General features: G+C 37.6%; 1 protein-coding gene across 4 annotated transcripts in view; it reads right to left on the reverse strand.

Annotated features, from left to right (window-relative positions):
* Positions 1 to 500: 500 nt before the first annotated feature.
* GABRG3 (gamma-aminobutyric acid type A receptor subunit gamma3) overlaps positions 501 to 26,306 on the reverse strand; it is a 307,044-nt gene continuing 281,238 nt past the window's right edge. For 2 of the 4 annotated variants that reach the window (XM_069876156.1, XM_069876127.1), the window contains 4 exons: positions 15,201 to 15,353; positions 7,891 to 8,087; positions 5,484 to 5,513; positions 501 to 2,027 (listed from right to left, as the gene is read on the reverse strand). In XM_069876156.1, the coding sequence (XP_069732257.1) occupies positions 1,749 to 2,027; positions 5,484 to 5,513; positions 7,891 to 8,087; positions 15,201 to 15,353 (659 nt within the window). In that variant the 3' untranslated portion in view covers positions 501 to 1,748. The remainder of the gene's footprint in view (positions 2,028 to 5,483; positions 5,514 to 7,890; positions 8,088 to 15,200; positions 15,354 to 26,306) is intronic. The other 2 variants (XM_069876147.1, XM_069876136.1) reach the window with 2 other exon arrangements.

Genomic DNA, 26,306 nt, shown 5'->3' on the forward strand with positions numbered 1-26,306 from the left:
AACCACCCTCTTCACTTCACCTAGAACAGAAAATTTTATAATCTCATGGTCGCTTAGTCCTAGGCGTCCACCTACCGCCACATCCCCTACAATAGATAGTGAAGTTTTATAGAACATGACAGCATTTCTGTTCCTTTAGAATTACCATTGCATCAAGTTTTACTTGTTTGCAGGATTTTCCTACTAAGGAGAAAAGTAGCTGCTCTTCAATCACATCTCCTACTAATTTCTCATCATATACTGTGTGGAAGAGACACATATTTTTTGCTATGATAAAATAATTATAAAGTTCTTCAAAAGGAAGAAAAAAAGTAGAATTTTCTTTAGGTCTGTTTAAACTTTAATAATTTGTAACCATTTGTCTTCTAAAGGGTACTGAAAAGCCATTGCTATTTAGTTTTTAATCTGTTTTGTTTTCTTAATAACAACTATTAATATGGTCTGTAAAAGATATACTCTGTATAACACTGTAAAACTAGCATTTGAAAAAATTGGTAGTTTAAGTATTTAATGGTCAAAAGCTTGAAAAATACCAAATAGGTCTTAAGGGTAAGATATAGGTGATAGTTTGGGGAAAAAATTGAAACCACCTTTTTCTACTTGTGGCAACTGTTCTATGTTTGATCCAAGTGGGACAATTCCGTTTCTGTAATCCACTAGTCAAGTCATAAGTGTTCAGTTTTCAGCTCAGAACTGGTAACAACTGACATGAATAAGGACTGCAATATTTACCATTATGGAAGGAATGAAATGTCCTTTGGCACACATGTTTTTCAATTTTGTAAAATAACTTTGAGAGAAAAAACAAGAATGCATGACAGCACTTTTCAGCAAATTGAAATCTGAAGAAAGTCACATATTCCTAGTGCTATTATATAGTGATTTTTACTTATGGCCTACCAACTATGATCTGCTACAATGATGCAAAAGCAAGCAGGAATCTTCCTGCTTCAAGTACTGTAGAAATCAATGACCATTCTGTGTTTAACCAGTCATAAAAAAGACAGTTAAAAGCTGAAAATCTGTAGAAGTTATGCCTACTGCTGCCTCAGAGATAGGCAAGTCTTTTATTTATATCAAAATAATAGCTTTCTTATAACTTTGCATTCTCACCCTAAGTTAAAATCAATATGTGTAGGTAAGTGGATAATTCTATCAATATAAGACATTTGAGGGAAGTGATGTCTATGTTTTGAACCCACTAGAGACATTTCTTGCTGTCTTTTGGTGATTTCTCTATGTCAAGGAGATCACCAATGAGATATTTCCCAAAATCTATGGGACATAGCTCAAGCAATGAATGGATTTGTCAGCTTTGGCTTATTTGCCATTGCTACTGTATGTTGCTTTGAGCCTCTTGACAGCATTTTGAAGAACGTATAGGAATCAAAACCAAAAATGACATATATAACCCTTTGCCTGAATGGCGTATAGCTTTTATGCCAGGGGAAAATAGTAGAGATTATAATATATAATAATTATTCATAAACATTGCTTACACTACAAATTCAGATGAATTTTTAAAAATTCTTTTCCTTAAAATTAATAGCATTAAGGAAATAATTCATCCACATTTTTCTTTTTCAGGCAATTATTCATTAAAATTCTTCATCAGGCTTTGAGATAGTGAAGGTTAATGTGGCCTTTATAATTTGAGATGAAACTGACCATGTTCTTCACTTTTTCTGTACTTCTACCATCTCTTCGTGGTGTGAAAACACAGCAGTCTTCACCACTACAGGCAACATTTATAGATAGAGGTATCCAACCCAGTAGACCAGGTTAAACAGCAGGAAGGATGTAGGAAAAAAGACCCTAGAGTAGGAGTCCAGTTCTAAGATGTCTATGTGAATTCGTCCTCTCCTCCACGAGCCTGATTTACACTCTTCATAACAACAGAAAAAGCTCTGGCAGTCTTTCCCATCCAGACATTCATAGACACAGGCATCTTCAAATTCTTGCCAATACATGGCATTGTTCAATGCAATGACTGTAGTTGGTGGTCTCATATCAAGTACAGAATAATTCTGAAGAGAGAAGAAGAAAGCAACAGTTTGGTAAGCTTCCATGGATGATGCAGATGACAATAATCATTGGAAAAATCACAGGATAAGAGGCTGATACTCTAGGAATTCTAGATTTAGGGATCATATTTCTTTCCCTCAAAAGGTGCCTTTTCAGATGAGTTTCCATAGAGGTGTTGTAGAGTGTCAAATTTAATTCTACATGCATATTCTACTTAGGTAATTCAAACATATAGTTCATGTAGTAACCATTTTTTTTACACTTAGGAATTCACTTGCCTGTCAGAATATTATTTGCAAATTGCAGCTACTACGTTTAAGAATGGATTCTGAAATATAAGGAAAATGTCTCGCCTCCCCTTTTAATTACAGAACAATCTCCACTTAGAATATCTGCATTCATTGCCTCTGAAATACACCATGATTTAGAAAACCAGGTATGGTCAGCAACAGATAGTGAATATTTCAGTGCAGGACTTCTAAATGCCATCTCTAGGCATGCCCCCTTAGTGCTTATCACATCATATTCAGAAACTGGACACTTTCATATTACACATCCTCACAGTACCCCTTGCACCTACATGCCTCTCCTTCTTCAATGCATTCCCTATTTACACTTTGCCAACTTTTCTGTCACACCATTTCCTTTCCATGAAAGGTGCTTTCTCACAGTAGTCTCCTCTGTTATCAAACCACTCGTTCCTTCTTCACAAATGTCACCTCCTCTGCTGGCACCGCTAGGAAAGGTCCCATCAGCTTTGCTGCCTGTCTGCACTGCCCTGATAAAGCAGATTCCTGCCCTGTTAGAATGGTTTTCTCCATTCTGGAGGCCCTTTCTCTCCCTATGATTGCTCTGAGCACTGCCTTTGCATGCAGAAGCATGCTGAGTATGCTCTAAGAAGCTAGTCATGTCTCTGCATTATGCCTGCTTGCATTCTGGAGGGTGTTTTGGGCCACTGCTTCCACACTTACCCAAAGTACTCAATGTTTCCTGTTCTGGGTGTTGGGTTTACCTGAAAACTTTCATTCTAGATGTGAAACAAATCACTGATATGACCGATGTGCCTCGATGGAAATTTTCCTTTTTCTATTAACTTCAGTTTCTTTCTGCAAATCTTTTGTTTTGGCACACAATAATATTATCCATATAATTAAAAATGCCAGCCTCTGAGCTAAGAACTTGATGTGGCATCCTTCTGCTTAGGCGCTGGCATCTCCAGCATAGAAAAGTACATATGAACAACTGCCTTATCACATCCAGCCAATTACTTCTAGAAAACGATTCATCTCATCATAAGTAAATGGCTAAAATCTCTCAGGTGCCATGTGCTGTGGATTGTAAACAGATTGCAGTTTAGAAGCAGATTATTGCAAATCTATTTGTTGTGAATGACTTCATCTCTGAAATTAGATGACAGAAATTACACCCTGGTGGTCTTCTCTCACATTTGTAAAGTTTCAAGTGGCTAGTTTCAGAGCTTTACAATGTGCTGCCACATGGAAAAGATTATTGAACTAGCAATCATTTTTTGACTGAAGCACTTTGGAGACAAAAAAACTACGACTAAAGTGTACATGTGTCACGTATTATTCATTTATTTCAGGCCTTTATGAAGATTATCTACTTGGGGACTGAAATTTTCTATGCCTAGTTACAATATTTATGTTAAAATGAAGAAAGGCTAATTTAGATCTCTCCAGACAGTTTTGGTAAGTGAAGATAAGTGTCCTGATTCTGCAAAGGAAACTTTCTCATCTGTCAGTAGCCTGGGATTTTTTGTTGTTTTGTTATACCAACTATCTGCTCAGAATAGAAGATAAAACAAAGACCTTGATAATACAGAGAGATTAATATGATTGCTTTAATTTCTGTCAGCTAGGAGGGATCCTGAAGTGACTAGATATCAGGTGAAAGTGTATAATGTCCACAGTGTCCTGTACATTCTGCAGAATTGGGGTTGGGGAAGAAGGGATGCATGCACAGTGGATGCCAGCCCAGTACTACCCGAGAGGTCTGACAAAGCAAAGCGCTTCTCAGGTTCCTTGGACAAGATTGTTCAGATGCAGTGTTAAACACACTTAATAAAATTACTTCAAATGAGGTATAAGTGTGTCCTCTAGGAGGAAAAACATGGGATAGGATTATCTTAACATGGATTTACAAAGATTAATAAATTTCATCTTCTAGGTGGCATTACTACAAGGCTAGAAAAGGCAAGACAATATCTTGAGAGTCAGAGACACTGCTTGTTTTATGCAGTTTATACTGCAATTTGAATATGGAAGTTGTTTATGTGTAGAACAAGGACCTGCTCAGGACCTGTCTTATACTAATAAAAGTGAGTAAAAACTTGAAAAATTTCAAATACTTTCCAAACACATCCAAATGATTAGATCTAGACAAAGACTAAGCATTAATCCCTACCATTTTAACTGTGCATATTTTTCCTTTTTTTCTTATTTTTAAGTAGAGAAAGGAAAGTGCCACTACCCATTCAGTGTGCCTTATCATCATCTTTCAGACAAATCTTTCCAGGGAATGACAGCAGTACCGACTGCATAAATGCACAGCTTCCTGTCAGCCATTCATTGTCAATGAGCAGACTTTCAGTGCTATATGAGCTCTTAAGGTACATCGGAAAACTCATGAAAAAAAATGAAAAGTGTATAAAACTATTTGTAAAAGGTAAGCTAGTAATACAGATCTAGCAGCTGTAAATTACAAACTTCAGCATATCCAAACCAAGTAAAGCAAAAGCAGTATTTGAGTTTTTTCCCTGTTCCTATTTGGATCTGATAGCTGGGACGCAGACCATCCATCCAACTGATTAACTCTGCATGCTTTATATTTACATATATTATAGTATGTAGTCCATTTTCAGTTTTCATACAACTTAGAGACATAATTTTGTGCTCAATTTTAACTTTCACTGTATATATATAAACAGTTATCTAGAGTTGTGGGAAATAGAATTTATTCTGTTTGTGGATATATTGCAATTACCTGTGTGCTTAAATTATTTGAAAATTCACCTGAAAGCTCAATAAAAATTTTACAGATATGTATAAATTAATTATTTTCTGTGAAATTGAGTTAAAACTCCATATAAGTTTATGACATAACTTGTTCTTATTACTTTTTTATAAAAGTAATGAGAAACTGCAGTATTATATAAAGTGTACACAAAATTTCTAAGGTAAAAATAATACACAGTATTCTATGCTTGACCCTTCTCCCTCCCAAATCATTTGATAAGTCTTTATAGAAAGAGGCAGCTATGTTCTTTTGCCACAGCCAAAACCAAACTGACCTTTTAACAAAAAACCAAAATAATATTTATAGTGAAGTCAGGGTAAAACATAAGATAGTGGTACAGAGTTCTCAGGAATTATTGCAAGTAAATGTCAACCATACATTCATGCCTCCTTTGCTCTTAGTGGATAAAATAATTTACTTACCATTACATGACCAAAACTGACATCAGGTAGCTTAAAGAAAGATAATAAAAGAATTATTCAGAAGAAAACACACTTGTTGCTTCATATGCATCTAATGTTGCATAGCATTCCTTAAACTAAGCTTTTAAATGCATCTGTCCATAAAAGACTTCATGCTGACTATTCTACATGTTCAGCATTATATTCTGTGCAGTTTAAAACTGCATGAACCCCACCAGAATGCACACCTGGTTTCCATTCACTTTAAATCTTTATTCAACCCATTAAATTTATTTATTTAGCTAATAATAGTTAAGTGAGCATTTGTTCTTGTGCTGGTTTGCCTGGAGCACGTTGCTCAGGAATATGTCCAGGCAGGTTTTGAGTATCTCCAGAGAAGGAAACTGCACAACCTTCCAGTGCTCCATCACTCTCACAGTAAAGAATTTTTTCCTTATGTTCAGGTGGAACTTCCTGTGCTCCAGTTTGTGAACATTGCCCCTTGTCCTGTCACTGGGCACCACAAAAGAGAGTATTGCCCCATCCTCTTACACTCACCCTTTTAGATATTTATAAGCATTGGTAAGATCCCCTCTCAGTCTTCTCCAGGCTAAACAGACCCACGTCTCTCAGCCTTTTCTCATAAGAGAGATGTTCCAGTCCCCTAATCATCCTCCTGACCCTCTGCTGGACTCTCTCCAGTAGTTCCTTGTTTTTCTTCAACAGGGGAGCCCCAAACTGGACACAGTGCTCCAGATCTGGTCTCACTGTGGCAGAGTAGAGGGAAGGATAATCTCCCTTGACCTACTAGACTCACTCTTCTTAAGGCACTCCTGGATACCATTGGCCTTCTTCACCATGAGGAAACATTGCTAGGTCATGGTCAGCTTGTTTCCCACCAGGATTTCCAGGTCCTACTCCACAGAGCTGCTTTCCAGTAGGTCAGACCCTAACCTGGCCTAGTGCATGGGATTATTTCTCCCTAGGTGCAGGACTCTACATTTGCCTTTGTTGAGCTTTATTAGGCTACACTCCACCCAGCTTTCCAGCCTGTCCGTGTCTTGCTGTATGTCAGTACAGCCTTTCAGTGCATCAGTCACTCCTCTCAGTTTTGTGTCATCAGCAATCTTGCTGAGGATTCTCTCTGTCCCCTCATCCAGCTCATTGATGAATATGTTGAACAAGACTGGACCCACTACTGGCCCTTGGGGAACACTGCTGGCCACAGGCTTCCAACTAGACTTTATGCTATAGATCACAGTTCAATACCTTCCTTCACATTTTGCCTATCTGACTTTGCATTTCAGATTTCAAATGTCCTTATTTCTTCCATTATGCAAAATGGCACACAACATCTCCAGTTATGAATGTCAGATGTGGGGCCAGGTGGTGATTTGTTAACTGAAAACAATAAAGATATTATTGCCCTGGTAGGCAGGAGACCATGGGATACAGAGGGCTGGAGACTTCAGGGCCCTGGTTGTTGCTAAGAGCTGTAGATGGTTGGGCTAAAAACAGACTGTGAGGCTGGAAAACAAGAAAGCATAACTGAGCTATTTAGGCAAGTGGAAAGGCACTGCCTCAATGAGGCAGGGTATAAAAGGAATTGCTTGTGCTTAATAAAGTGATTTCACTTGTCACCTCAAAATGGAGTTCTTGCCTTAACTGCTACAGTCAAACACATAAGATTTTCCACTGATCTGGAGTGGGCAACGCTCTTTCCCCTCCCTATGTTCACACTGACATTTTTTTCTCCATTATGTTCTCTCCTCTCATTCTCTTAGTTAAATATGAAGTACACCAGGCAATTTCTTGTGTGGTTGTTTTAACTGAGTCGAAATAAACAGTTGTTATGTGCATCTGCGTGTTATTCATAGAAGTGTCTTTTTGGCCAAACGTTCAGCTGTGTATAAAACCTTTGCAATTCCCCTCCTCTCTTCTTGTACTTAGGAACAAATCAGTTTGTGCACAGGATAAAAACAAGTGTTGGTTCCCAGTGGAGACATTGAAATCCTGTTTGTAAAGTTCTAAATATTTCTAGACCTGTTAAGCCCTGAAATAGTAGGTGCATTTGAATATACAGTGATGTGTATATATTGTATAAAAAGCTATGCAATCTGTTTCAGCAGGAGCTCTTTATGACTACAGCAACAGTAATTGGAGGGCAAAAGATGTGTAGGCAGGGTTGCTGTCTCATGGTCAGCAAGCTGCTTCTGTTAGGAACAGACCTCACTCAAGAGGCACATAACTGCTTCTACTGTTACTGTGGGTAGCTTACTTTCCATCAGCTTTCTGGGGAGATCACAGCACAAACTGGGAAGAGCTCAGATAAGTGGGGTATTATGGGATTACAGGCTGTTATTGAATGATTCTCTGCTCTCTCAGCCACGCGCATACTAGAAAAGAAATTTCAGTGCTCCCATCTTACCGACTTTTTCTTCTTAGTACAGTTAGGTTTCCTGCAACTTGAGTAGTAGTTGAGGGTTGCATACTCCATCAGAGCAGCAAAGACGAATAGAAAGCATACAGTCACAAACAAATCCATAGCAGTGACATAGGAGACACGAGGTAATGACTTTCTTGCAATGGTACTCAAAGTTGTCATGGTCAATACTGTGGTAATGCCTGCAGAAAGAAACTTGGTTTAATTGTACGCAATACTATTTCTCCTTGTCACAGAGGAATCTTTGGAAACAAACACACAAAATAGAAATCTAAAGTGTACCCAAATAATCAGTGGAAATTCATTGATCAGTACAGCAAATGATATTTCGTAAACAAAGATTTCCTCAGCTGTTTATATTTGTATTTGCAAAACTAAAATTCCCTTGTTGCTCAATATGCTTTACCTCATCTCTTCTTTATTCTAGTCCTAGTTAGGCTGGGAATGGTGGTGAGGGAGAAGGAGAGAATGAGGAAATTTCTGAAGAGGAGTATAAAGTAGTAAAAGTAACATACTTGAAAAAAAAAAAAAGGAAACCTAGAATACAATGACGAAACATGGTCTTTTTCACAGCAGTATTGCTCTCATGAAAAATCTTATGTTCAAAAAAGAAAAGAGGAGGGAAAAAAAGAAAAATATTGCTGCAAAGTTCTGAGTACAAATTGTGAAAATATGTTTTCACACTGCTCCTTCCTTAGGAGTCCTCCACTACTATTTTCCTTCTGAGTGAGGGAAAACAGATTTTCATATAAACTTCAGATGTAACCTTAATGGAAATAACCCTTTTAATTCATACAAAGCATCTCATCTTACATTGATTTAACAATAATGAATATAATGGGAATTACTTAGTGTGAAATATCCTGAAACAATAAAATCAGTCCTACAGCAAAATCTGTGGGGTGTGAGTATTTGGCTGCTGTTAATCCATAGAATTTCTCTCCATTCCTGAGGAATAGAAGTATTTTCATTCCAATGTTGGACTGATGCTTTTAATCATTTGTTATGAACTGCAAGCATTCTGATAGAAAAAAATAAAACTCCTCAATGTCTTGGGAAATAAAATAAAGCTCCCACTTAAATAAATCTCAGGAGAAAACCTGCTCTTAAAACAACATAACCATAAGGTAATCTTTCTTTTTACAGTTAAAGTGTTATTTTTCAATGGCACACAGTGTTTGAAATGGCAGGAGATGTCTTAAATTATGCCTTATAGTAAAATTACTTCCTACAAACGGCACTCTGGAGAGAAAAAAGTGTCTGTGGATTACTTTTGACTACTTTATATTTATGAAGGAATGCCCACCTCTGATTTGTAGTATTTGATAGAAATTACAGTGTTTCACAAGGATAAGCATCCCTATTCAAACCCTCAGAAAGCCCATGCAAGGGCCAAGAGGCAAATAATTGTCTGGGCCTCGACCTTATTCTACAATGAAAAATAAATAAATGTATTCCCTAAATATCCCACAAACCAAAGAAAAAAAAAAGGCAAAAATAGTTGCTGAAATAACAAACCCTAACAATCAAGATGAAAGTAATGGTCATAGGAAGTGGGAAATGTGGACTTTGTATGAACCTTCAACATCTAAAACTTATTGGGAAAATATTTCAGGTTTATACTAACTCTGCCACCTCCCAGTGTAAGTATATGTAGTTGCCATGGTCCAGAAACCTCTACAGACCCATCAATAACAGTTCTGTAGTTAGCCATGCTTTGAAAAAACTCCAGAGACAAACCCCATGCTTTGCCATTCATCACAGCAGTCAACTGCTAAATGTCTAACTTCAAAAGGTGTTAACTCACTAACTTTGATTTGGCCCTTACTAACTACAGGTTAATTAGTCTTTCTATATAACTGTTTCCAGATTTGGGAGTCACTAACTTCAGAACAACTGCATCCAGGCTACAACATACTCTACCTTATGAAATAATTCTTTAACACTTTCTAACCCACATTTAGATTTCTAAAACAAATCTGTTCTTTTCAGATCCACATGTGCATGCACAAACTCTTAGGTATTTTACTACCTTTAAAAAATTCTTCAATACTTATAGTCTTCCTCCAGCACAATATACAGCTTCCTTTTTACCTGGACTCAAGGGACAATTTTTATTTCTCATTCATCCTGTTACAGGATCTCAGATTACTTTAGGACATTTTTTTTCATTAAAAGGTAAAAAGAAATGAAAGGGGGAAAAAAAGCATGCAATGTTCAAAAATATATATTTTTCTTGCAAAGATCTGTTATTTTACTACTGAGTACTGTATAGACTACGCAATGTTTTTCCTCTGTTTTTACTGTAATGTAGGTATAACTTTGTATTATTTGTGACAAGAGGTATTGTGGAGGTATCTGTAATGATGACCAACTGCAAAGGTGACTATGCACAGAAAGGCAGAGAAGTAAGAGAAAAATTTCCATTAGCCTCTGTACTTGAGGGTAGAAGTCCCTGGCTCACCCTGAGTCCTATATCCATGCATTAAGCCTCAGTGTGAAATTCCTGCCCAAAATTATGCTTGAAACTGAAAAGTTAGAAGCTCTAGGTGAGAACTGAACAACACCAGCTCATTAAATCATGTTGTAAATGCCTCACTGATACAGAATATGAGAGTTTTGGGTAGTTCTGGACTAATTTTAGCTCATTGAAACAAAGTAGTTTCTACTAAATTTATAGACACAGCAATGGTGTAAGATTTATTTTGGTTTTAAGATGGTGTGTCTATCCTTAGTTTCTGACAACGAATTATATTTTACTACCAGAATATAAAACCTTGGAGAAAGGAAACTTTAGTATTATCACAAGCCATCACAGTTTCTGGATTATATGTCACATTTGAAGGCAGGGGCATGCAACAAGATTGCTAAGCACATAGATGGGAGAATCCAAGGGTAAGAAAAACATATCTGTACATCTCTTATTCATGCAAAATGTTTTTATGACATGGAATCCAGTAGGAAAGCATCATTCTTCATTTAAGCTGTGGCTTGAACTTGGATCCCAGCTCACACCATTAAACAAACAAGGAATTATCAAAATAGTAAAATTTCTACTCAGTGTATCGATTTTACATTTGACATACAAGCACAAATTTTATACTATCCAAATAAGTCTTACAGGGATACGTGCAGAGAGCAAAAAGAAAGAAGATGTAATCCATGAAAAATGTATTCCTATACATATAAAATTTGTAATATACAGACATACATATATGAATAAAATACAGCACCCATTATTTCCTTCAAAAGTATCTAGATTCTGTACCTTTAACTCATTCTAATTCTTACGCTAAGAAAATTCAAGTTTTTTTGAATGGCTTCAAATGTAATGAACCTTGTCAGATGAAGTTGTTATGTCTCTTACTTTAGGGAGGCCTGTATGGTAAAGTGAGCTGTGCATCTATTATTGAAATTCATAGTGCTCTCGAACTGTCTGTTTCAACAGAATTTTAATATCAGCCACGGACAGGTTTGAAGTAACCTGGCATAAAAATTTTCAGGTAGACAGGTGTAAGGGGAAGCTTACAAGTTTGTGCATAAATACTGGTTTGTGACATTTATGTGCTATGAGCAAATACCATACCAAAATATGCTGTCTGATCATCAAAAAGGAGTGCCTAGGAGATCAAATGATGAAGGAATACATAATGCATGAGAACATTTTAACCTTTAGATCATTGGCCAAAACAGTTATTTAAAATTATTACTGTTTGAAAGCTCCTTACTAGACAACTCTATGCAAAGTGAGGTAGCAGGATCTTCAGTGTTAGAAACTCTTTGGTCAGCGTGGCTCATTTATTCTTATTTTCCAAAGGGTAAGTTGATGGGACACTGGGGAACAGGTGTAACACTTTTATCCATGCTGTCATTTGTTTATAACCTTAATTTCTCTACCAGGCACCTGTTTCGATCCTTTGCTTGTTTTTCTAATGAATGAGCTTAAGATGAATGACAAAGAGAACAATGTTCATTTTTTTATTAAACATCACCTTTTTCTTCTTTTTCATCAACACATTGCTGGCCTTGGCATCCTCTGTATTTTTTTAAATTGCGGTTCAAAGTTGCTTTATAGTAACTGCCTAGTCCTACTATATGTTATGAAAGCTTTGGTTTAACTTAATTTGCTTCATTTTCAAGAGAAATAACCTATTGTTTTCCAGATCGTAGCTTTTTTTCAGACACTTGCTGGCTGCTCTTGACTGAGAACTTCAGGAGAAGATCAACTTGATCATTCAAGACAAGCAGTAACAGCAGAGAGGTTTGGTTTTTTGGGTTTGGTTCCCCCCCTCACCCCTTAAAGGAGGGCAAAATAATCTGGGATCACAAAATACAGTTGTCATCCAACACTCAAATTCTATTTCCACTTTCCCACTTACTCTTCAAATGCCCTGGAGTGAGTCACATTGCTGCTGCGGGCCTCGACCCCTCAAAATGCATGAGTGAAAGGGACCATGATACTAAGTCTTTAAAGAGCATTTTGATGCCTCTGAACAGTTCTGTTGAAAGGATACCTATGGTCCCATTTTTTACCTCATAGCCAAATACCCGAACTGCATTTATGTTTTTTTGCACAGAAATACCTTATTACTTAGAGTTGTTCAAAAGGGGGTAAAAAACAACCTTCATGCTTAGGAAATTACTGTTAATTTCAGAGAGTGAAATATTTCCCTGATGTTCCCCTTTATATTAATGCAGCTATACTCAGAGCAGGTTTGGTATACTGAGTCTACAATGCTTTTTAACTAATTAGCAGAACAATTTCAGCAGTTTGCCCCTGGCTATGTTACTCACAATTTCACCCTCTACCATTATCCAAACATAGATTTGTACTATTGTCCAGACAGATTTCTAAATTACATTATACAAGCAGACCTAGAGAAAACTGGGAACACCTGCTTACTTCATCCCAAGAGTCAAAAGTCCATTGCTGATTTGGGAGCAACAGGACTCTGTGCACAAAAAAAAAGGGTGATCAATGTATGTATTATTTTCTTGTCATTTGACTTTATTTATTAAAGAGTTATGTTATAGAGTTTTAGGAGTTAGTCATGATTGACACTGAAGGCCTTGGAACATCTAATTTTTATGTTCTTATGTCAAATTCTGGACCTCAGTATATGAACATATTTTTTCTCTGAAGTTCCTGCTAGCTGAGGGGGTGAGGCAGGGAGAGTCACACTGTTGTGACTAGTGATCTAATCTACTTCCTTGTCTAATTAATTGGAAAACGGAGCTGTGTGGTTTGAGGAACTGCCCTCAGGGACAGGGTATGAAACACTGTTTCTGGAAAATTAGTAATGCAAACTGTTAGACACCTTTTCTCTTAAGCACTGTGTAGGATGGTCAATCTTTCCTTATTTTCACTGAGTCACCCAGTTTAAGAAGAGAGCAGTTCAGCAAGGAAGTACACTAAAGGCATATTGCTCAATTTTCTGGCCACCAGAGGAAGGTCTACACAGCCAGGAAGAGGCAGTTGTGTAGCCGCTCCATCCTCACCTTTGTGTCGTTTTCATGCTGTCTTGGAAGTGGAAGACATCACAAAATAACCATAAGTCTTAGGGTCTGTCAGATTGCTAGAGCCACGCTTAGGCACTCATGTGAAACAAGCGAAGACTGAATATTGCTTTACTGGAAAATAACCTCAGCAAACTGGACCAACATGATGCCACATGGCTTATAATGGTCAGATATGCTGCATTTGTTAGTTTTATAAACTCCTGGAACAAATAAAACAGGTTATGTTTTTATCTTGACCTCACACAAAATGGGCTTTAATACAGAATTACTTGTGAATTATGAAGCACCATTTACTGCCTGAGGTATTCTTATTACATTCTCTCTGGGAGTTTTCTTGCTATTGATCCTTTTCAATAGCTCCATGTCAGTCAGCTGCTCTTGGTTTGAAACTATGCCCCTCACCACTCACTAAGAATTAAAGCTAATACCACCTCTCCCTAGGAAGGTGCCTAAGGGTTGATAGCAGGAATGACTGGCATACAGTTTCATGGCATAAATAAAGCTGTGACTAGTGAGGTTTCATAAGTAACCACCATTTCTCGTAAGTGCTTAGTTATCTGAATGAAAAAGGATGAGGAGTACCGACTACCATTGATTCGGGTGAGTGGGAGACAGAGGTGGTTTTGTGCAGATGGCCTCTCCTATTCTGTGATTGAATGAAAGCTTGTCAGAACATGGCAGCACTTTAGAACACTTTGCCTGCTGCAGGCTGTCTTCACATGTCCTTCAAGGAGATGCAGCCTGCTCACAGCCTTTGTCCTCCATTTTTTTCTTGCAGCAGTATCACCTGGGGACTCAGCTACCTACAAATGGTTTCTCTCTGATTTCAGTTCAAAAAGTCAGGCAGGTCAGTTTTTAATAACCTGTTCTTTCAAAATGAAATTATTTAGAGTCCAATTTGTTAACTGGAATAGTAAAAAACTCCAGCAGAATGAAGCAATGAATAGCATGAAATGGAAACCTTTATGCTTGAAAACAGGCATGTAAACCTTGACACAGCCTCTTCTTTTTTTTCTAGACAGACAGATTTCTGAATCAGTTAGCACTGGCAGCCCCAGCAACAACAGCCTGGACTAAAATGTTTTTTCCCTCTGTTCTGATGTTTGCCTATAATTGGCTAAAATATAGACATATGTCCTTGATGCTGGCAAAACCTGCAGGTCTTTCTATAGATGTAAGAATAAATGATCAGCATTTCTAAGTGTATCCTAAAGCACAAAGCCAAAATGCACTCATGGGTCCTGACATAAATGAGCTGCTGGAAAACCTGTGCTAGCCTAAATCTCCACAATATCTGCACACCTAGTGTGGAACTTAACTTACAGCACACAAGCTAAAGCACTTCACATGAGTTCATATTATTATACCTCACAGTTTTCTGTATATATAAGACACAATGACCTGTGCGGGAAAGTTTCAGAAGGTAAGGGAGCCAGCAATGCAATTAATCTATTCTTCAAAAATTTCACTAAATATCATACTGAGAACAAGGAGACAGACATTAATACTACAATATTACGCAACATAAGTTGCGGTGCCATTCCAAAGGGCTAAGGTAGTTTACTTTTAATTACTCTGTTAAAGGCAGAAAACCAAAGACAGTGATGAATAGATCTGGGTATGCAGATGAGCTAGTGATAATTCAAAGCACACAGCTGGTAATCCTTTTGAAAGGAAGCTGAGATTTTCAAATTATGCAGATGATAGTATAGAATGCAGATGATAGCATAGAAACTGCACAAAGAGAGCAGAAAAGGGAATTATTAACAACTTACCTAATGCTGTTCTTGCTGGTGTGGCATCTTTCTTAATCCAAAAGGATACCCAGGAAAGAACAACTGTTAATATACAGGGAATGTATGTTTGAATAGTAAAGTATCCCATTCTTCTACTTAAGTCGAAGTATATAGTCATGACTACATAATCACCTGCAATAACAGCACAGAAAATGAATTGACATTGTGGTGAGATACAAATGGTTGTTCACTGAGGTGCTAATTTTTTAAGCTTCATAAAAATACTGTATATAAAATATTTTTAGTGTTTTGAGAGCATCTTTGAAGCAATCTTCACTTGAAATAGAATTCAGATAAAACTTCCCATTTTAGTTTCCTTTAGTTTTAAGTCTCTGTGGAAATGTTTACTTATTTGGACAGGCAAAGTCTCTCAGCAATCATTTTGGATGAGTAAATTTTTGAAAGGGATATTGGCTTTCCAGATTTGATAATTCTGGATTGCTCCAAGACCACTAAAATGAAGCATTCACCAGATTCTGTAATCAAACCACACAAAATCCCTCCTTCTGCAAGATGTGTTTTCCCTGCCTTTATTTCAGCTTTGATTGACTTATGTTATTTTCTTTTGAGATACGAATCAGGCAGTAGGGGTCTTTAGGGCAAGAGTAGCACTAATTCAATTCTGGCAAGAGAGATCAGACTACATACTTTTAAAGGACTCATAATTAAAAATCAAGAATCTTTTTATAAGCATTCCTTCACTTAAAAGCAGTTGTGGTTGCTTGTAGTATATGTAAATCTTCAGAAAGGGAACCTGAATATAAAGTTTATTATTTTGCTCTGATTCATAAAATCAAGAGCTCAGTAAGAAGGCTACTTTATCTCACATTATATAGTTTTCTTCTCGGTATCTTTTCTGTTAACCTTTGTGGCTCCAGAGGGGATAATAATCTGTCCTTCTCTTTCTACAGTAGAGGCTACTAACCTCATCACCTCTCTCCCTACCAACAGCTCCCTCAGCTTCAGAGATGTTAACTATCGTTTCTTCTCAGACAGCTGCAGTGATTAAAAATAATGAAACAGAACTGATACCAATTTCTCTGCTTTGCTTGCTTCCATTTCAGTCTTGAAGAAGAGTTCATATTCCTGAGAACTTTTAAGAAGTTGTCTATGTCAGACTTGACATAATAAATTATATAGCTTCTTGTCATAAACCTTCTCTTTCCAGAATACAATATTTGCAGAAGGTATCATTCGCAATAGGTACATAATTCTGTCATTTGACAGCAAACCATCAGAATACTGAAGAAATTAGTAGTCCAGAAGGATTAGTCTTCACAGTAATGTACATACAACTCACCCAAGTAGAGGCACAATGAGTTCATTAGAAGTTGAAACAAATTAAAGCCTAAACTTCTAGTAACAGAGAGCATTGAGAACATAAACATTTAATACAGTGTCTATTTTGACTATAGCTAAATGTTACATAGAAAATTAATTCAGTAAAAGTAACTTCCACTGAAAGAATCTCTGAAGGCCATTGTAACATGAGTGAACTACCAAAAGCTATAAATTCAAAGGTAAGTAAAAATCTGAGGGTGCGATTTGGGGAGAGAAACTTAGAATAATGAGTCAATGGTCTTTTCCAACCAACCAATTCTATGATGCTATGATTCTATGAAAATGGAAATTTTCGATGTACATTGCTTTGAGATGAATGTATTTGGAAGAGGTTGATAACTCTGTCGGTGTTTTCATCCTGCCTCTGTTAGATGAATATATACATCAAGACAGACAATACAGCTTCACCAAGGGCAAGTCCTGCCTGACTGGCTTGCTATTATCAGGTGACAACAACGGTGGACATGAAAAAGCAATTAATGTAATCTATCTGGACTCCTGTACAGCATTTGGCATGGTCCCTCGCACCATCCTTCTCTCTGAATTGGAGAAATATGGGTGGACTGTTCAGAGGATAAAGAATTGGTTGGATGATTGTGTTCAGAGACTAGTGGTCAATGGCTCAATGTCCAGGTGCAGTTCTCTGACAAGTGGTGTCCCTCATGTGTCCATATTGGGACCAGTGCTGTTTAATATTTTCGTTGATGATATCAACAACAAGATTGAGTGCACCCTCAACAAGTCTGCAGATGACACCAAGCTGAGTGGTGCAGTTGTCATAGCAGAAGGACGGCATGTCATCCAGAGGGACCTGGACAAGCTGGAAAAGTGAACCTCATGAGACTCAAAAAGGCTAAGTGCAAGGTCCTTGCACCTGGGTTGGGGCAATCTGTGGTTTCACTACAGGATGGGGTATGACACAAGTGAGAGCAGCCCTGCAGAGAAGAACCTGAGGGTGCTCAGTGATGAGAAATTCGACATGGGCCAGCAATGTGTGCTCGCAGCCCAGAAGGCCAACCATATCCTGGGCTGCACCAAATGAAGCATGGCCAGCAGGTCAGGGGAGGTGATTCTGCCCCTCTATTCCACTCCTGTGAGACCTTACCTGGAGTATTGTGTCCAGTTCTGGAAACCCTAACATAAGAAGGATATTGAACTGTTGGAATGGGCCCAGAGGAGGGCTACAAAAATAATCAGAGGAATGGAACACTTCCCGTACGAGGAAAGGGTGAGGGAGTTGGGGTTGTTCTGTCTGGAGAAGAGAAGGCTCCAGGGAGACCTTATAGTGGCCTTAGAGTACCTGAAGGGAGCCTACAAGAAAGCTGGGGAGGGACTTTTTAAAAGGGCATATAACGACAGTATGGGGGGGGTGGCTTTAAATTGGAAGGGGGAAGATTTAGACTAGACTTAAAGAAAAAATTCTTAATGATGAGGATGGTGAGTCACCAGAATAAGGAAACTGTGGGTGCCCCCTCCCTGTAAGTGTTTAAGGCCAGGTTGGATGGGACCTTGGGCAGCCTGATCTAGTGGGAGGTGTCTCTACTCATGGCAAGGGGTTTGGAATTAGATCATCTTTAAGGTCCCTTTCAACCCAAACCATTCAAGCATTCTATGATTTTCATAAGAATATTTTCCGAAGCCTTGTGTTTTGGGCATGATGGAACAGAGTTTTAATGAAAGAGCTCACTGTAGTTACAAGGAGGGAGTGTTGCAGTACATCATGGCATAGTAAGCCTTTTGGGTGTTCACAGCCTAAGGGTTATTTTCACTCCACTGCTCTCCAGCACTTTTCTTCATGCTGGGAATGGCACCAGGGAACTGATGTGTATTAGTAACCTTTGGTTTTGCTGGCTTATTTTTAGACTACACCAGCTCCCTAATCTGGTTTGCATCACTGAAGAAAGACTTACACCACAGAAACTGAAGTAATTTCACAGAGAAGGGAGTAAGGAGTCAAAGGCTTTGTAAATTGACAGGAATCAATTCAACAACCTTGGAAAAAAAAGTAAGATAATCTTTCAAACATTGTCTGTCAAGGCAGAAGGATGAGCAAAAAAGAAGGAAATCAAAGACTCTCCAGGAAATGTGCTGAGCCTTTACATTTCCCTTACCTGGTTGTTGTATCTAGCACTGTATATCCATGGATATGCTATTTGAGAATGGTATAAAGCAAAGCAATCTGCAGACTTCTGACTGTATAAAACAATATATAATATACACAATTCAAGTGTGTGCACAGCTTACTCTTCCTCTTGATAATATCACTTTGATGGCCAGCACATTGATTGAGAGGTGTTGACGGGAGCATCACGGATCAAACGCAGAGATCAATATGATCAGCGAGTGTTCACTTTATTGAGCTTAGCTGTTTCTTTATAAACCCTTTTCAGTTACATAACTGGGTGCCCACAAGGGTATCTACAGTGTATTATTGGTTAAAGGTAGCTGTCCATAAGGCTATTACTAACATATTACTGGCTAAACTACTGCACATGCTAAGAAACCAAGTTATACTAAAATTAACTATGTTGATAGTTCTCTTTAATTGTTTTTCTTTCAGCTGGTACTCGTTCCCACACAACTAGCTGCTGCATTCCTCCCAGCTGGCCCCTGTTTATCTTTTGGTTCTCTGTTTCAAGGCCTTGTTAGAGTCGGTCAGTATTAAACAATCTCACAGCATCCAGGCCTTGTTCTCTGTAGAATGTTCCCACAGAGAGGGGGGCTGGATACTGGATAGAAAGATACTGACCAGTAAGACAGAGAAGGTCTTCTGCTGAAATAAACCTGATAAACTGAGAATGTGAGAGAATTATGGGGCATTTCAACTCCTTTGCAGACAGGAACCAAGGCAGAGATTAAATAACATAGAGAATCCATCATTTCATTTAGGCACAAACTGATTCAGTATCTTTCGGATAGTATTCATTCCACCTGATTTTAGATACGTAGAATTCTACATCTGCTATAACTTCTGTGCTTTACTGAACAAAGAGAAACTGGTACTTTTAGTGTATGGCTTGCCTAGTCTCTTTCAGAAGTTCACTTTATAAGGAGGTCAACTTGCCCAAAACATTTCCATTTCTTTTCAGTGATTAGAAAAGGTGGGTGACTGGCTCAGGTTTGGAAAAAGGCATTGTAGGCACTTGCAGATGATCCAAGGAGTCAATTGCATCCTTGAATGCTTGGTGAAAGCTAAATTGGGCTGCTTTTGTGAGAGTGCTACGGTCATTTTACCTAAATATAATAACTTTCTTAGCCTTTTAAAGGGTATTTTTGTTATTTTACTCCTTTATGTCATGGTTAAACTTGATGCCTTCATGCTTGAGGACATGCACAACTCCTTCTCTTCTTGTTTCTCTTCTGCCTTTCTGTCTTCCTTCCCTTCTTCACACCCTCCCTTACTCCTTTTTACAACAGAACTATTCAACTTCTCTTTATCCCAGATAAAAACCTCTCAAGATGCCCCTTCTCTGCAGAACATCCTTCCAGCAAATTAAATGTGACTCAGTCAAATTTTACAAAGAACTGCAAATTCCCAAGTATTCAACAAAGACCCATATCTGTCTAGCAAGCATCCAATGAAAATTACATCCTATGGTAACGATTGGCTGCATTCATTTATCCACTAGCTTGTTTTCTCTTCTGAAATCCACACAAAAATCCTCACCATGAGCAATGCAAGGTAGACCCAGACATACAGGCAGCAGCTGTGCGTATGAACTTATCAACTGTACCTTCTGTGCTATACTCCAATTTACAGGAACGTGCTAACAATTATATGCCAAGAGACTGGGAGAACAATTTTGACCAGTGGAATTAGCAATGCAAAGTGGAAGTAAAAGCAGAATTTGTTGGTCCTCCTACAATAGTCTAACCATGCACAGAATGGACACAGCTTAGAGGCAATGAATGGTGATGACAATGCTTAGTGAATTGCCACTGCTGAAATGCAGAGCCTCGACCAGAAGCACCAATGTTGTGACTGCTGTCAAAGAAAAGCGTGTTTCTGTACAGCATGTATTGGATGTATTTTTTTAATAGCTAAAGTAAATTACAATTTTTAAATAAATTACTACTTCAGTTCTTCTATCTTCAGCCAAGCCAGCTTCTGTTGAGACTCCTGAATTTTCTCTTTGAATAAAGAAGAACCAGCATGTATGTGCTATGGCTGCTTTCCTCAATGCATTACTTCAAGCTGCATTATTGCTATTGCTATTGCTATTACTATATTACTATTACTACTGTCTAAATTACTCCTTCCAGAAGCAATTTTTCTCTATATATCTAAAACCACTTGTCTGCATCTTAAAGGAAAGTAGCCATGGTACACATATTTCTGACTTTTCTCTTTGTACAAAATAATTTGTACAAAGAAACTCTCCTCTCTTCTAAAACAACTGACCTACAATTAATTATGTATGTCCTGAAGGCATGAGCAACTCAAAAGACAGAAAAAGCTTTCAAGCACGCTGCACAGTGCCTCCTTGCTCCTTCAACAGCCTTCAGAGCTCCACTTGGCATTACTGCCACTGCTAGAAGATAAGCTGGGGCTGATTGTGCGACAAAGTCCCACAGTGCAAACAAGATAGGAAAAATCTCATTCCAAACTGTATATCATTAAATCAGCATACTTGGTTTAAAAATAATCACACAGTGATTGCCTAGCTAGGGACCACTGGAACAGCTAATATCAAAAAACTTCACTTTGAAACCAAGACAGGAATTATACTTTTTAAGAGCTTACATAATTTTCCAGGAAGCAAACTAACTTTTAACTGAGCTATCAGACCATAAGTTAACTGAAATAATGAAAATTGCACTGAGGCAAAATAGTGCCCTATCTGTTTTTTTATGAGAGCAAAGGATACATCTTAAGGCAGCAAATCTGAAGGAACAGGAATAGTGTAGCAATGCTTCCCATGAAACTAAGATGCCTGCTCTCTGTGACCTACAAGACTTACATTAATTTAACTTTGTAGTTTGAAAGTGGGACACTATTCAGAACAATAAGGACTTTTTAAAGTAATAACAGCTGTGCATTTTAATGAACAATGTTAACCTATAGCCTGTTTCCTTTGTCTTTTGAAGACCAAGGGCATGGTTAACTGAAATGGCAGAATTTTACCTACCTGGTACCAAGAGCTGCCCCCTTAAAGGTGAAATGTTTGAACAGAATGAAATCTGCTGTTTTATTTTAGGAAAATAATTTTAAAACATAAAATTATATACTAGAAATAATTTATTTACTTAAAACACACTGTACTATCTTATCATGCATTTCCATTTATCCTCCCATTTTATTGCAATAAGTACTACAATCCCAATTGTGTTAAAAAAATAAAGTATTACTTTACAAGGACTGCAATGTGAAAGTATAATGAATATTCAGAGAAATTTCAGCATATGAACGAACACTACACATTAGTTGTCTATCACTAGAACTGTAGAATGACTGTCAAAGTTTATCCATGTTGTTACAAGAGTTTGATTATAGAAAACTGTTCCAGTCATTAGAATGAGAACTCACACAGTGTTTCACAAGTACTTCTTTGTTGATCAGTGAGACCACAGAGGGTGCACTGAGGCATTCTCCTTATTATCTTAATAAATCAAATTTACCTAATAGTAAGCAAACTACACTTGCTGCGTAGTGGAAAGGGACCTTGGAGGGTTGGTTGATAGCTGCCTGAATATGAGCCAGCAGTGTGCCCAAGAAGGCCAATAGCATCCTGGCTTGTGTCAGAAATAGTGTGGCCAACAGGACAAGGGGAGTGATTGTCCCTCTGCGCTTGGAACTGCTGAAGCCACACTTCAAATACTGTATTCAGTTTTGGGGCCCCTCAATACAAGAAAGACATTGAGGTGCTGGACCATGTCCAGATAAGGGCAATGAAGCTCGTGAAGGGTCTGGAGAACCAGTCTTATGATGAGTGGCTGAGGGAGCTGGGATTGCTTAGTCTGGAGAAGAGGAAGCTGAATGGAAACCTTATTGCCCTGTACAGATACCAGAAAGGAGGTTGTAGCAAAATGGATTGGCCTCTTCTTCTGAGTAACAAGCAATAGAATGAGAGAAAATAGCCTCAAGTTACACTAGGGGAGGTTAGACTAGATATTAAGAAAGATTACTTCACCAGAAGGGTTGCCAAGCATTGGAACAGGCTGGCTAGGGAAGTCATTTCCCCTAACCTGTTCTCAGAACTTTGCTTCCCAAAGCTCAGTTTTTCCCTTCTGAGACTAGTTTTCTCTGCTTTCTTAGCAAGGTGAAAAATTTCTACTGTTTGAGCCACTGCTAATCAGGCACCCCGGGTGGTGTCCTTGCATCACAAATACTTTCATTTACAATTCTTCTCTCTGATATGAGGATGTAACCGTAATATTAGAATACAAATATCTCAAGCAGTAGACCACTGCTATAGTTGATCATTGATCAGACAGTTGAGAAATAAAAACCATTGTAAAACAAATTCTTCATCAAAGTCAGTATGTACAGAAGTATTTGCAGATGTTCACGAGAGGTTTTTGTGGAAGAGGTGCATGCTATCATGGTAGTGTTGGTGTCAGCTAGGAATATGCAAGTTTCAGGTTGAAGAGATGATTTCAAGTTCCAAATTTTGCACTATCTGGAAAGTATATCTCAGGTCAGAATCTGGCGGTAACAGAGTCTGTGGTAGGAAACCCAATCCTGCCTAATTCAGAGTAGAAATTTTCTTAAAAGCCAGACAGAATTGTTCTGTGACTTAGGTCTTTCCTCATCCCAGGTCATCATCCCAACCCCTCAGAAACATGCACTGTGGAAGTTCATGCTACGTTCTTAATAGCATTGCTAAAATTAAGTAAGACAGATTGGGAATTCTTAAAGTATTCTGTCTAGCATACTTTCAGCAGCTGGTCTGTCTACAGAGATGGTATCCCATCCTAGCATAACTTTTTTAGATACTCGACCTCCTGCAAGTCCAATTATGGAAAAGGTTTGAACTTTAGAAGATCCAAAAGCTAATCAAAATGTTGGAAGAAATAGCTGAATGCCCTTACAAGTGATTATGATTCTAAAAGGAGCTATTATTACAATAGAAAAGACAAGAGTGAAAAGATGATTTTGCAGTTTTCTTGAAGAGAAATGTAGAAGGAATGAGAGTCATGAAAGCATATTAAAAATGCCTTTATCTTCCTCAGCATCTCTATAAACAATGAAGAAATGCTGAGGAATTACTGCAGGCTTATTCTGACTCATTCAAAAGGTGTCAATCAGCATGCATCAGCATCTTTCATTTCCAGGAACAATATTTGCTCCATAGCACTCTAGGGCAAATGTTTCTAAGTCAAAAGGAAGAACAAAATGATCAAGATCATGCTGTTACTTAAGAGCTTGTCTTAGCCTTGGTTGTGGTGCTCTGGCATTTAGGTATCTTCATGACAATATCTAGATATTCAAGATATCATGCTTGGATAGGAGCATATCTACGGTAGAGAAACAAATTTGCATCTCAAACCAAATAAATGGAATGTTCTTGGAGTGGCAATGGGCACTCACTATATGAATTATTTCTGCATAAACTACATGTTTAACCACACAAGAAATGCACAGTTCTTCAAAGATACCATTTTTACATGTATCATCGTAGTAGCCAACTCATTGCTTAAGTTTCCCTGTTATCACAGAAAAATTGCTATGCCAAGTATACAAAGAAAAAGAAACTCAATGCCAACAGCATTGTTTGTGCTTGTAGAAATCGTGTTCAATAGTAAGTGTATACACATTCATAAGCATGTAGAATAAAAATCAAATAAGGAAAGATCAGATCCCAGGTTGTCTGAAGACAAAAAATTTTTTAAGACCAAGTAGGACCAAAACTTTGTCCTAACTTATTAGACACCAGTCCAAAAGACATTAAGTTGCTTTATATTTTTCCTTGTGTAATGACAAAGGATACTAATAATATCGAGGAACATATTTTTCCTTGAAGGTATCAATTTTTTTTTCAACACCATCAAAAAATTTGCATTTCTCCTGTTCTTTCCTCCTTAGATAGTGAACTTTCATTTTCTTTGATGCAAGCAGTATTTTCAAAAGGTTTTTGTAAGATGACAGTCTTGTTATATGAACTATTACCTGCTTTTAAAAGTTAATGACTATGTTTCCAGCCAATAAAGTTATTTCCTTCTTTCATTTTGGCATATAGCATTAAATCTGGAAAATCAATTCATTTATTCAAAGGTCTAATTTCTTTGTACTGAGTTTTTTTTTCCCAGAATTATTGGCATGCATAGGTTGTATGCTGGAACTTTTCATGAAGAACTGAAATTAAATAAATAAAAGACTCATTTTTTTTTAACATTTAAAGTCTTTGTGTCCCATAGTAATTTGAAATCTATTAGCCAGTATTTCTTGTGCCCTAACAAAATCATTATATGCTATATTGACACTTGCAAAATCAATTATTTTTTATTCGGCTGTAATTGTTTCACTGCCTGTAGCTGTAGCCCATGTCTTCTGTTAGGTGTCTGGAGTGCTTTAAATGTACTTGGGAGATGGATTGATTTCTATGAATACAATTGACCTCCAAAATTAATTCTAAAAAGACAATGTTTTGAGAAAAAAATACTATAATTGGGAGCATGATCAAGACTGTTTTGCTTATTTGTATACTTACATGTTTATATACTTATACAAGCTGTCCTGCCAAATACTCCTATTCTTTTTTCTCAGTCCCACTACTGTATGGAATACTATTCTCCATTAAAAGCTATTTGAAGTGCTAGCATCTTATTCATCTATGTGGTGTTAAAAGCATAAGATTTGCTCTCAGGCTGTTCAGGTACAATGACATTTTCATTTTACAAAACAACTTTTTTTTTGTATTTTTTTTCAAATGGGGTACTAGTTAAAACAGTGGAATTTTAATCTGACTGTTGTAAGGTGCAAGTAACATTGGAAAATCCTCCAAAAATGCAGTTTCATCAAGCTGCATAGCAGGGATAAAAATCTGTAATGTCATAAGCAAGATTTGATCCATGATTACCAGTCCAGTTCAATTTCTGCTGTAATTGTAGAAAAGTTGCCAACATAATCACCACTTGAATTCATGCATCAATCTGCGAGAAAATCAATGCATAAATACAGTGCAACATGCATGATCCATTACTCACTATTCCTAAGAAGTGTTGCTGTCTATGCTATATAGGTTTTCTTTACTGCTTAAAGAATAGAAGTGAACAACAGCAGATGAAATAAAACCAATAATAGATTATATAGCTGCCTGTATCAGTAAGAGTAGACATCAGAAAGACATCAGAGTGCAAATGAGTGTCATTTATGCAGGAATCTGTCTGGGAGTTTTTTTGAGAGGGTTTATTGAAGGGGGCTGTATGTTTCACACTCCACATTCTTCATTCTTCACACTCCACAGAACAACAAATACTGTAGGAGGTTTGAGAATATATAACACTGATGACTTTTGCACTCATCTTACTCTCAATAAGCGCCAAATCATGGCTGGGAACCCCCAGGTTTCTGTCATCTGTCAATTCTGATAACTTCTGATTTATTTCTAGGACTGAATTTCCTACAAGAGCTGTTATTTGTGGGAGAAGGCCCATTTGTACTGAAGTTTCATAGGATCATAGAATCGCCCGGCTGGAAAAGACCTCTTGGATCATCTCGTCCGGCCATTCCTATCTGCCACTAAACCATTCTCTGAGCAATGTTATGGGCAATGTTTGTTATGAAGTCTCACATGACTGCAT

This window comes from Phaenicophaeus curvirostris, chromosome 1 (assembly GCF_032191515.1).
Source record: "Phaenicophaeus curvirostris isolate KB17595 chromosome 1, BPBGC_Pcur_1.0, whole genome shotgun sequence".
Taxonomy (NCBI): domain Eukaryota; kingdom Metazoa; phylum Chordata; class Aves; order Cuculiformes; family Cuculidae; genus Phaenicophaeus; species Phaenicophaeus curvirostris.